General features: G+C 40.5%; 1 protein-coding gene across 2 annotated transcripts in view; it reads left to right on the forward strand.

Annotated features, from left to right (window-relative positions):
* Positions 1-12,101, forward strand: part of KIF5B (kinesin family member 5B) — a 49,633-nt gene that overhangs the window by 13,250 nt on the left and 24,282 nt on the right. For both annotated transcript variants that reach the window (XR_002100220.1, XM_019531072.1), the window contains exons 5-11: positions 1,223-1,271; positions 1,644-1,699; positions 1,782-1,869; positions 3,071-3,195; positions 4,821-4,925; positions 5,418-5,563; positions 10,016-10,164. Coding sequence is in view for 1 of the 2 variants with exons in the window: in XM_019531072.1 (XP_019386617.1) it covers positions 1,223-1,271; positions 1,644-1,699; positions 1,782-1,869; positions 3,071-3,195; positions 4,821-4,925; positions 5,418-5,563; positions 10,016-10,164 (718 nt within the window). In the remaining variant the exon portion in view is untranslated. The remainder of the gene's footprint in view (positions 1-1,222; positions 1,272-1,643; positions 1,700-1,781; positions 1,870-3,070; positions 3,196-4,820; positions 4,926-5,417; positions 5,564-10,015; positions 10,165-12,101) is intronic.

Below are 12,101 nucleotides of genomic sequence, written 5' to 3' on the forward strand. Positions count from 1 at the left end.
GTGTCATCGGCGAACTTGGCCAGTCCACTCCTGACTCCAATGTCCACATCATTAATGAAGATGTTGAACAGTATGGGTCGCAGGACAGAGCCTTGAGGGACCCCACTGGTTACAGGGCACCATGATGATTGACTGCCATCAATCACAACCCTCTGGGTCCGACCACGAAGCCAATTTCCCAGCCTGAATGTATGATTAAATAGGTATGATTTACATATAGAGTGCCTCCATTTAATTTGAAAAGCCTGTATATTTGGAAAGACAAACTTTCCCAGAGAATGAAAATATGACAAGAACATTTTGATCCTAAATAAGGGCATGTAGTGGAAAAAAGGTGGCAAATGTTAACATTAAGGATAACTATTCCTTGGTAACTAGTTCTTATGGTGGTATATTCCTGGCTTTTTAATCAGAAGGTTTTTGTCTTTCTAAAAGATGATACAGTTGAATTCAAGCACTGTGTTGTCGGTTAGATCTTGTGTTATGCAAGAAATCATCAGATTGGATCAGGGATGGGCAGAATATGTCCCATGGGCCATATCTCGCCTGCCAATTAATTCTATATGGCCTGTGGCACCAGCAGAGGCCAGGGCCAGTGGCTCCAACTCTGGGCTCTGCTGGCATGGTGGGGAATGCTGGGCAAAAGCGGCCCTGCTTGCCTGCCCATCCAGCACTGCGCAGCAGATGGAGTTTGACCCTGCGGGACAGGGTAGTTGGGTGGGGCTGCTTCTGCTCAGTGTCCCCCACTACTAGCAGAGGCCAAAGCCCACCCAACACTTTGCAGCAGGGGGGTTGGCACCCAGCAGGGAAGGCCCTCACCCTGAGCCCCCTCCCAGCTGGGGCCTGCAAGAGACCAGGGCATTCCTTTCCCACCCAGCTCTCCAGCTTCATGGGGCTGTAAATACCATGGTCCCACCCCTGGCTCAGTGTAGCTCTCAGCCTTGTTGCTCTCTGCTGGTGTCAGCCAAGCCAGGCAGTGTGGAGTGGAGAAAAGACACTACAGCCCCGGCCAAGCCAGGCTCATGCTTCCACTTCTGCTGCTTCTCTGGCACCAGCCTTGACCTGGCTGCAGGGGGCTTGCATGTATGACCCTCAACAGCTCACCAAAACTCATAAGTGGCCCTTCTGCACTATTAATTGCCTAGCCCTGAACTAAATAGTAGAAGTGGCCCTTTCTGGATTTAGCATCTGTTAATCTAATGCTATATCTCTTTTTTGTTAGGTGTCATATTTTGAAATATACTTGGATAAGATAAGGGACCTTTTGGATGGTAAGTGTCTCCTTTTTTTAGAGTGTGATTGGTAACTTGAGCTGCAGAGAAATTTTGCTGTAAGAATAGACTAGTTACATACTATATTAATGGTAAATTGTAAGTATTTTAATGTTTGGTCTTTTTAATTCTAACTTTTATCATTGCAGATTTAAGTAACCAGTTTTTTCCATATATAATTTATTTATTTACACAGAAAGAGCTGTTTAAATGCTTTTAAATGTGTTTATAGAGATGAATATGTTTATTGAGGTAGATACCAAGTGAAATGACCAGTAGCCTTCCAGATGGGTACTGTAAACTGTCAAATTTCCAAGATGCTGCCCTGAACAAATCAATAAATATTTTAGCTACAGAATGTTTTTCTTTCAGTTTCGAAGACCAATCTTTCTGTTCACGAGGACAAAAACAGAGTTCCTTATGTAAAGGTGAGTATAAACCTTATGCTTTGAGCTGACCTACCTTTTCTTTAATGTATATCACTTACCTCTGTTATGTCAATTTTTAAAGGGTTGCACAGAGCGTTTTGTATGTAGTCCAGAAGAAGTTATGGATACCATAGATGAAGGAAAATCTAACAGACATGTAGCAGTTACGAGTAAGTGTTGCTTCTGTGGTGCTCTATTGATGTAAAAATGAAATATAATAACTTGGCTTAGTGGCTGACCTCCATGTGTCACTAGAAAGAGATAATAGAACAGGAGGAAACAAACAAAAATATGCTAGGTAGGAGAGAGGACAGGTGATAACATGGACATCATTTGGCTGAGAGGATGGAGCGAGGCTTTTTTCATCCCTAGCAAAACTAGGAATATATAGTTTTTGGGGAATTCCCCTGTTCTTCTGCCTCACTTATTTTATTAACAGAAGGATAAGCAATGCAGTCCTGAATAAAATATTGTGCAAAGTCTGTACCAGCTCCCTTTGCCACAAAAGTATGTTATGGATGGACAAGCCAAACTCTTATTACCATTTTTTTTGTGTCAGCAAGGTGTGGAAACCAGAGCTTGTCAACCCTAGAAGCAAAGGAACAGAAAAGAAACAAAAACATATTCCTTCTGTTTGCACTTTCTTTGCCTCTCCTGCATCTGTCTACAGTTGGATCTTTTAAGGGTAGTGACAGACTTGGGCTCGGTTCTGCCTGTTGTTGCAGAGCTGGAGAAATAAGGGGCTGTTCATTGCTCAGCCTGACTACAAATCAGCTTAGAGTTCTGTTACTGAACTTGAATTTATTTCAGTCACTTAGAATCTTGTGCAGCTAAGATACTTTGTCACCTGTGCTGTAAATGAATGCAATTTATAAACATCATAATATTTGTATATTTAATAAATATACATATAATAATGAAAGTAAAGTAATTTAGTGAAATTGCCTAAAACCTCTTTCATTGATCACGGCTTTTTTGGCAAAGGAAGAAAAACATGCACTGATGTCGTAGGACATTTGTCACAAGAACTTTGACTATTGTTTCTAAGTAAGTAAAATGTAAAAATTTGAAACCAAGCCAGAGGATAGACACTAGCAAACTTTATCAATGTGCTCAGGTTGCATTAGTCAACATGTGGAGAAAAATCTGGTTTTAAGTACTGAATAAGACAGTACTACTGTTTTTGTCTGTTTTAGTTTAAAAAATTGTATTAATTGCCTCTCCTATTTCACTATCCCTAGTTGTATTTGTTTACAATGAAAAGATAACATTGTTCTGAATATACAAATAAAGTTAAATTAAAATAATTGTGTAACATCTGTCCCAAGATGACAGGCATTTGGACAATCATTTAATATGTTGTCATTATAGACATGAATGAACACAGCTCTCGAAGTCATAGCATCTTTCTTATTAATGTGAAGCAAGAAAATACTCAAACAGAACAGAAGCTGAGTGGAAAACTCTATCTTGTGGACTTGGCAGGTAGTGAAAAGGTAACATTTTCCATGTATTCTAAAAATGAAAGGAATTGAAAAATCTGATTTACTTAAAGGTTTTTGTCATACAAATATTACTTCCTCTGAACATGCAGATCATAGGATTAACTCCCAAGAAGTGCCACAAGCTTGTTTTGACCTGCATGATTTTAGTTTTGAGTCTGTTCTTATATGTGCTCATTTTGTTGAGTCTCTAGTGAGTGCTTTGCAAACAGAAAAATGTATAATTACTTCTTCTGTGTACTTCTATTTTTATAGTACTGCTCGTTTCCCTATAGTCTGCTTCTGCTACAGATTTTTTGGCATTACTGTATTCCTTCGTGCACACTCCTCCTAGGGCTACATTCGTCCTTAAACCTCTAACCTTCTTTGGCATATTCAGCTGCGTGTCTCTCTTCCTTGGCCTCTTCAGGATCATAAAAGAGGCACTGGTCTTATTACTTGTTCCATTTATAAACCTTAATATGTTAGTCTACAAGTTGACTAGGGGATTATGGAAATAGAGTTGAAGGAATAAACTCAAATGAGCTTTGGTCATGATCCTTTTTAGTGTTGAGGCTGGTTACTACTTGCCTATTTCAGGTACCCAGTTTCCATTCTACCTGTTGCCTTTCCCTAATCTTCTATAATTCACTTGCTTTTTTGCTTGCTTTATTAATGCAAAGTGTAAAAAATCTAAAAGCACAATTGTTACAATAGTGGAAAATTCAGTGCATGTTAAGATAGTAGGAAGGACTGTAGGGTGCTAATTAAACTGTAAAACAGTAGAGAGAGCCTGGCCTTTGAGGCAGGCGTTCTAGGAGTGATGGAAAATACTGAGTATGGGAACTGTCAAATCTCCCTCTTCCAGCATTTCCATGCTGTTTATAGCCTTAAAGCAAGCGTGCTTAACCCCCTGGTCAGATCCAGTCACTGGAACTGTTTTAATCTGGCCCATAGGGCTCTACAGATCTAGTGGGGAGCCCTGTGTGAAGCCACCTTGCCTATTAGATTGGTTGTGTGGTATGTGATGGAATCTCATCCTGGCACAGGGGCCTCCATGGCCTGATCCTGGCCAAGTGCTTGGGGCCTGTAGGGCCAAAAACGTGAGCACTACTCTGTAAGGCAATCTTCGCTGGTAGATTTTTCTGCCTACAGAACCTGTGAGTGATTCCTGGCAGTTGCTAAACCTGGTTTTCATTGTCTCATAATCTTAGTTTCCCATGTTAATATTTTGACTGAGTTGCATAACTTTGAATTGCTTCATTTAAAAAAAAAATTAATTAGCAAGCGAATAGTGCTGAGCTACTCCACCAAAACAGTCTGGCAGGTGATCTAGTTTGCACCTAAATAAAATCTGCTGAAAGTGCTTACTTGCTATGAGAATTTCTCTATTGAAAAAGCCAAAAGCTTCAGTTTTAAGAGTTCTCTTTAATGGAAACTTGATTCCAGCCCTCCCCCTCTTGGGATGGGGGTAAAGAACCCATTTTCCTACTGACCCTAATAGTGGGTGGCCCTATGATTTAAAACTGGACTTAAATGGAGCAGACTGCCTTAGCAATGTTTACTGAAAACTAAGACTTGAAAGGTACTTTGTAAATTATGTTTCTTACTTTGACTGACTGACTGACTGAATTTTGTAGGTTAGTAAAACTGGAGCAGAAGGTGCTGTGCTGGATGAAGCTAAGAACATCAACAAGTCTCTCTCAGCTCTTGGAAATGTCATCTCTGCTTTAGCTGAAAGTAGTGTAAGTATGTTTTGAAGTTTTTAGAAAAACCAGATTGGGGGCTACCTGTTATGGCAGGTGTAGGAATATAGGAGAGTCTTTGGCAGAGATTCGAAGCAGCTAGGGGATTTAGCTGCACATCTCTTAAAACTTCCTATGTAGCCAAATCTCTTACACTGCTTTGAAAGTCTTAGCTGCGTTTTCAATCCACTGCTAACTGTAGTTATTTCTGTTGCGATGAGGCTTATAAATAAGCATCTGTAGCTTTAAAAGACTGTAAAATATCTTGCTGAAAGCATAAACTAATATCATAAACTTCAAAACCTAAGAGATAACACTTATGCAAGAAATTTTACCTTGTAGTTTTAGACCCTGGACACAACTTATTTTAATTATCCTTCTTATTGTGGTGGTCTTCAGTGCAATAAAGTGTGCATCCTTATCCAATGGACTATAGTGTTGGGAAAGCTTCAAACTAATACGTGTTTTTTGGTTGGGTTTTTTTTTTTGCAGACTTATGTTCCATACCGTGATAGTAAAATGACCAGAATCCTTCAGGATTCATTGGGTGGTAACTGTAGAACCACTATTGTAATTTGCTGCTCTCCATCGTCATACAATGAATCTGAAACTAAATCTACACTCTTATTTGGTCAAAGGTGAGTGAACAACTTTCTAGTTGTATGTAGAGGTATTTTTGATCCAGTTTCTCTCACTGGGTGTATCTACATGTGCAACTTACTGTGGAGTTGACCAGTTAGCTCTGCAGTAAAACATTACCATTCACTTGTGCCCGTATTAAGGCACAGTAAATTAACCACCTCTGCTGTAGAGTATTATTATCCAGGATGAGTACAGTCCTATGGTGGAGTAACTCACACTACCGCAACATGTGTAGACAATGACTGGGGCTGGCAGAGGCACAAGGGTGCTACACTGCGGAGGCTGTTGGCCAGCTTGCCCCACACTATAGCATCCTTGTGCCCCACCCAGTCCCTTCACTGCCAGTGCTGCCACTCAGAGGCCAGGGCTAACTCCTCCTCCCTCCCCCTCCCAGCCTGAAGCTGCTGCGCCCCATCTCGAATTGCTGCTGTCTCAGGCACACATGTAAATAGTGTGGGAATAGCTGACTCTGGCACAAACTGGACCACATTTTATTGTGTTGGGGGTAACTGCACATGTAGATGCACCCACTGAGGGCCTGTTTACACTCTGGTTTTACATCTTTTATTCATCCCTCTGTCCATCTTAACTACTAATTATTGGAAGTTAAGATGTTGAAAGAAACATTCAATTACCATGTCTGTCTGATCTTAGCAGGTAGTTTGAGATTTTAAAGGCTGCTACTGATTGTACATGCAATTTACATGTTAATATTTCATTCCTAGCTTTTCAAGGGAACAATATAAGGGGGGGAAGGAGGATCCTATGCTAAGCCAGAGTAATGTGTAATTTAGGAACTGTAACTATTTGTGAATTTGTCAGTTACTTTAAACATTTAAACATATATTGCTAATCATTTAATTACTCGTATGATAATGTCTACACTGTCAGTATCTACTTGCTGTAACAAGTAAGAGTTTTCAGCAGTAGTTTTCAACTTTCAGTGTGGTTGGTATTGGTCTACCCGCTTCAGCAGTTTCTAGATTTCTATTTTTAAACTAAGCATTTTTATCTGATAGTAATGTTGTGTTTGGCATCTTAAGTTGCTGCTATAGAGTGAAAAATGACCAGTGTGAGACAGTTTTGTACTTTGCTACTGAGCTTCAGAGTATCAGAGGGATCTTGCTTTGCAGCAGTTTGGGAAAGTACTTTGTAGAAGTAGAACTTGGTAATAGAGTTCTTGGTTGAGGAAGTTTCAAATGAAGCTGGAGTAAAGGAGTAGTAACCCCGCCAAAAAGCAGTTCCTACACTGTAAATAGTTGAAATGAGTTCTAGGGACTATACCCTAAATTTTGTTCCTACCTGCTGGAAACCTAAGTCTTTGACCGCTCATCTAAGCATCTCCCTTATGCCATTTTTGGATCAGTCTTTATCAGTTGGGAATATATTATTTATAGATAAGTATGAGTGCATATATAGAAAATAACAATGGATGGCATTAAGAGCAATTCTGTAGAGAACTTGACAAGGGAGGAAAAAAAGATCTTTACAGAATGTAACAGGAGAAAGTAAAGAAAACATTGGAGTCCTGCTTTATCTGCCTCTTGAGTTTTGCTTTCAGCTTGTTGTTGCAGTTACTGGAAAAGGCTTCTTATAGGCCCTGGGGAAGAAGCTAAGAGAAGTGATACAAACTAAAAGTAGCTCTGTGCTACTCGCTCATTCCTTTACTGTACATAGAATTCTCTTCTGTGTAAGATCTTAAAATCTTGGTATGGCCTGTTTTCTTCAGCTGACATTCAGGTTAGAATAGAAACACTCAATTGCAACTATAAACTCAATTTAATTCTAGGTTAATGAAACATTTCTTCCAGAAAACAAAGGGGTCAGGCTCTCTTTGTTTTAAACTGTTAAGAATTGGGCTATTTTTGTCATGTATCTGTTTTCCTGTCCTGCTACTTTGGTGACCTGATTGTAGTACTCTGTTTTCTAACTGAATTCTTATAATTCTTTACACTGAAATGTTCTGCACATTTCTTTACTTAATCTGATCTACTTCAGATAGTCATTGTTCTGCTGTAGCATGCCTCTGCCTGGGAAAATTTAATTTAATGGACTAAGTTTCTAGGAAAATAATTTAATATGGAAAGTAAATGGGTTAATTCTAAAACTTACCAGAACATTTTTCTTGGTCTAAGAACTAGGTGAAGAACATGATGACTGCTGCAATATATCATGCACTGATGAGGTTTTTTTAACTTAATCTCTTTTGTCTCCTTTATAAGCCTTCTTAAAAACTAAGCTGAAACAATGCTATTAGGAAAACAGTTTATCCTATTAAAATCAAACTTTATTTCCCCAGCTTCATCCTTCCTTTAATATTTGGGTGCTGTGGCTGGGGGACAGGAAATTTTCCCTCTTCTGTACTGTTACTGAAGGGACTCATGGAACTTGTCCCCAGTAGTTTGTATGTGTATCCTCCCAGGTTCTCGATGCTGAAATCAGAGGGTTACTTTGCCACTTTTTGAAAACAACAGATCAGGTTAGGATTCTAATTAGGGCTGCGCGAAACATCAATCGCTGACTTGATTCGGTAGCTGAATCTCCAAATCTGAGTTGAATTGGGAGACCCTTTAATCTCTCTGAATCGATTCAATGATTCAGATATAGCAGCTTTATATATATATTTTTTCTACATACCTCAAGGTACCAGATGACTTATGAATGCTGAGATGGTGGGATGGATGGATCATCCCATGGGAGGTGTGTAGGGGTGAGGAGTGTCCTCGGCATGCTTGGCGGCGGACCTAGAAGTGGACCAGAAGCACTTCTGGTCCACTTCTGGGTCTGCCGCAGAGCATGTGGGGAACCACCACCTCCCAGCTCAGTGACCAGTGCCTCCTGGGTCTGCGGGGCACCTGGGGACCCCTGTGGCCAATTGTTGAGCTGGGGAGAGGGGGTCCACTGCGCACTTGGTGGCAGACCCAGAAGTGGACCAGAAGTATTTCTGGTCCACTTCCAGGTCCACCGCTGAGCATGTGAGGCCCCGCCCGCCCCCCCCGTGAGATGCTCTAGCTGTCCCACCATCTCAGCTTTCATGAGCCATGCCTGGTACCTCAAGGTATGTAGAAAAAACATTTAAAGCTGTGTCTGGCCAAATCTTTGATTTGGCCAAATCTGAATCGGGACAGTAATCCGAATCAACTAATTGAATCACTGTCCCCCGAATTGTGCCAAATCCAAATTGAACATGGCCCTCTTCGCACACCCCTAATTCTAATACAGGCACTGGAAAGCATTAAGTACCTCCAGAGTACTGGAACATTATTTAGGAAAGTACTTATAGATATCAGTAGGAAATGGTATCCACAAGGCTGTGTTTGAACTCTTGCCCCTCAACACAGTTTAGGTGCTGACTTAGTGCTGACCTTCCCAGGAGAGTGACGTAAATTGTATCAGTATCAAATGATACCAGTGTAAGCTGTTGTGCTGTAATGGTTATGCCTATATGCAAGTGCAGTAAAACCTTTTGGGTTAGTTACAGGGACTTATTTAACTTGCGTATCAACTGTGGGAGAATGCAGGTGCAACAGTAACATAAAAGGCCTATTGTTGAGCAGCAGCAGCTTCTTCCTCCTTTTTTCAAAGTGGTTAAAATGTATGTTTGCCCAGAGCCTTAGGCCAGTTGTTCTTAACCCTTTTAATCAGGGTATCCTTCCCCAGCTCTCTTGCATTTAACAGCAGCCCTGGTTGAGAACTTCTATTTTTTTGTCTTTGCTTACTTCAGAAGTTTTCAGCTAAGTTCAGTCACTGCCAGGAAGCACAGCTCTTCCTGGATGGGCTATGCACAAAATTCATGGAGCAGGTTATAACTTAAGTTTAAATCCAGCAAAAGTTCACATGCATTGCATATCAGTTTTGAAGAGTAGGAGATGGTATAGAGGCATAAGAAACTGACATTACTGGAGTTCAGGGTTTTATAATAATAGCTAATCTTAGAATGGAGATTGGAATATATTTTAGATGACATGAGAGAATTGGTGAGTTTCAGGTGGCTTGCCAGGGTGCACATCCTCTCCTTTTTACTTATTTATTTTTAAAGACAGTTCTTAGCTTAAACCTCTCATTCTGTCCAAAAAAACTAAACAAAAAAAGAGAAACAGCTTTAGAACAATTTGTGCATTACATATGGATTTCAATTTTGTAAATATCTGGTATTAGCATTATTCCCACTAACTAGTTCGCATCCTGAATGTATGTAGATGGTAGAAGAAAATTAGGGCAGTGTGGACTTGGTATTGAATGGCTGTTATACTCCCTAGTTGTCTTGTATAAAACCTCAAGTAACTAATGCCTATTGTGAATATAAGCAATTGTGAGTATGAACATTCAAATTCAGTATTCCTGATGCACGATGTATTTAATCAATTGCTTGTCTGATGTGCAGGTTAAAATAGTATCTTTATATCTGACTGGTCCAGGATGGCTCACTAGTAAGTCTTTCTTTCCAGAGCCAAGACTATTAAGAACACAGTCTGTGTCAATGTGGAACTGACTGCAGAACAATGGAAAAAGAAGTATGAAAGAGAAAAAGAGAGAAACAAGACCCTACGTAACACCATACAGTGGCTTGAAAATGAGCTCAACAGATGGCGCAATGGTGAGGAGCTTGTTTGTGGCTTTTGTTATGCCAAAAAGGGATTTTTTTTTTTTTTTAAAAGTCTAATGTATCAAAAATTTTATATTGTTTCCCAAAGTTTTAGGTGTTTTGTATTAGTTGTAGGTGCCTAAACCTTGATAAAAAGCTTCAGCCTTAAAAATCTTTTAGTCATTTTGATCTCTAGTTTATTTAAATACTACCATAAAATAGTGTAATCAGTTTTAATGTGGAACCAATTTCTTACAGGTAAGTTAGTAGTATATGAAAATTCAGTTAATTGCATTTTTTTCATTTCAGTAGCTCCTGGAGTGCCTGATTAGCACTCTGATTAACATTCTGATTATTGGTAGTTAAACAGATTAAGAACCAATAGACACAACTCAGAAGTAGTAGTTAGTAGAAAATTGCAGGGATTGATGCTAGGAATCTCGAACTAAATATAAAACTGCTACTGATTATTTACATCAACTGTGTGACATTGTAACTTATGACGATGGCAATCATAAGAGCAGTCTGGATTTCCTCTAAGAGTTAAGCCTGTTCTAACAAAATACCACTAAATACAAAGTTGTATTCATTTAGAAACCTATGCCATAAGTACAAAACAGAGGATTGTATCCTGGAAGATGGCAACCTGAAAAAAGGGATTTTTATAATGAAGTTCCAGGAGGGTTGGTGTCATCTAAGAATTTTAAGAGATTAGGTGATGTCAACAATTGCTGAAAACTATTTGGCTGAAACCAGACAAACTGAAATAAGAACTAAGCACAATTTTAATAGCAATGGTGACTGTTGGAATAGATTATCAAGGGAATTTAATAGATTCTCAGTCTCTTGATGTTTTTCAGAGCTGAATGCCTTTCATTTGAAGCACATCTTCCAGAAAGTTATTAGGCTCAAAGCAGGATAACTAAGTAAAAGTGACAGAGACAGGTGGTCAAGCTGGATCATGTAATGGTCTCTCTTTGCCTTAAATCTATGAACTACTTCGAAAATGTTTAAACAACATATCTGCCATAACTGGAAAATACTGTATCTTCTTGCATGCACCTCCTTTCCCTTTTATGCTATGTTTTCAAAGAACAGGGTCTTATACTTGGATACCTTACCCAAGATCTGAATAGTAATCAGCTAGGAAGCTAAGCCTGCTCCTGAGTCTGCTGCCATGCCCATATATTTGCCAGCTCTCCCCCTCTCCAGTGCAATGGGCTTGGTTCTGTGCACTGGCCCATGTTATCTGGCTGGGGGATTCCCCATGGGTCTGGAAATGTGGTGGTGGTGGTGGTAGTGGTGGAGCAGAGGCAGCATGAATTGCTGTGGCTCCCAGAGCCATCGTAGAATCAATGAGTCGGAAGGGACCTAGACATATCATCGAGCCTGACTCCCTGCCATGGGCAGGAAGGAGCACTGGGGGTGGGTGGGATCATAAGACCCCAGCCAGGTGCCTATCCAGTCTCCTCTTGAAGATTTCCCGGGAAGGTGAGAGCACCACCTCTTTGGGAAGCCTATTCCAGGTTCTGGCCACCCTTACAGTTAAGTAGTTTTTCCTAATAACTAACCTAAACCTATCCTCCCTCAGCTTGTGGCCGTTGTTCCTAGAGACTCCGGTGGGGCCCCTGGTAAACAGACTTTCCCCGAGTCCCTGTTGGTTGCCCCTGATAAGGTTGTAGGCAGCTACAAGATCAGTCAGATGGTATAGAGGCTTAAGAAACTGACATTACTGGAGTTCAGATCTTGCAGAGACTGAAGTGATTCAGGTCCCTCAGCCTCACCTCATAGGGCTGGCCATGGAGGCCCTCAACCGTACGAGTGGCCTCCTTTGGACCCTCTCCAGGTTCTCCATGTCCCTCTTGAAGTGCGGCGCCCAGAACTGGACACAGTACTCCAGCTGCGGCCTGACCAGCGCCGCATAGAGGGGGAGCAAGACCTCTCTGGAC

The sequence above is a fragment of the Crocodylus porosus genome, unplaced genomic scaffold (genome assembly GCF_001723895.1).
Source record: "Crocodylus porosus isolate Cpor-Errol unplaced genomic scaffold, CroPor_comp1, whole genome shotgun sequence".
NCBI classification, from domain to species: domain Eukaryota; kingdom Metazoa; phylum Chordata; order Crocodylia; family Crocodylidae; genus Crocodylus; species Crocodylus porosus.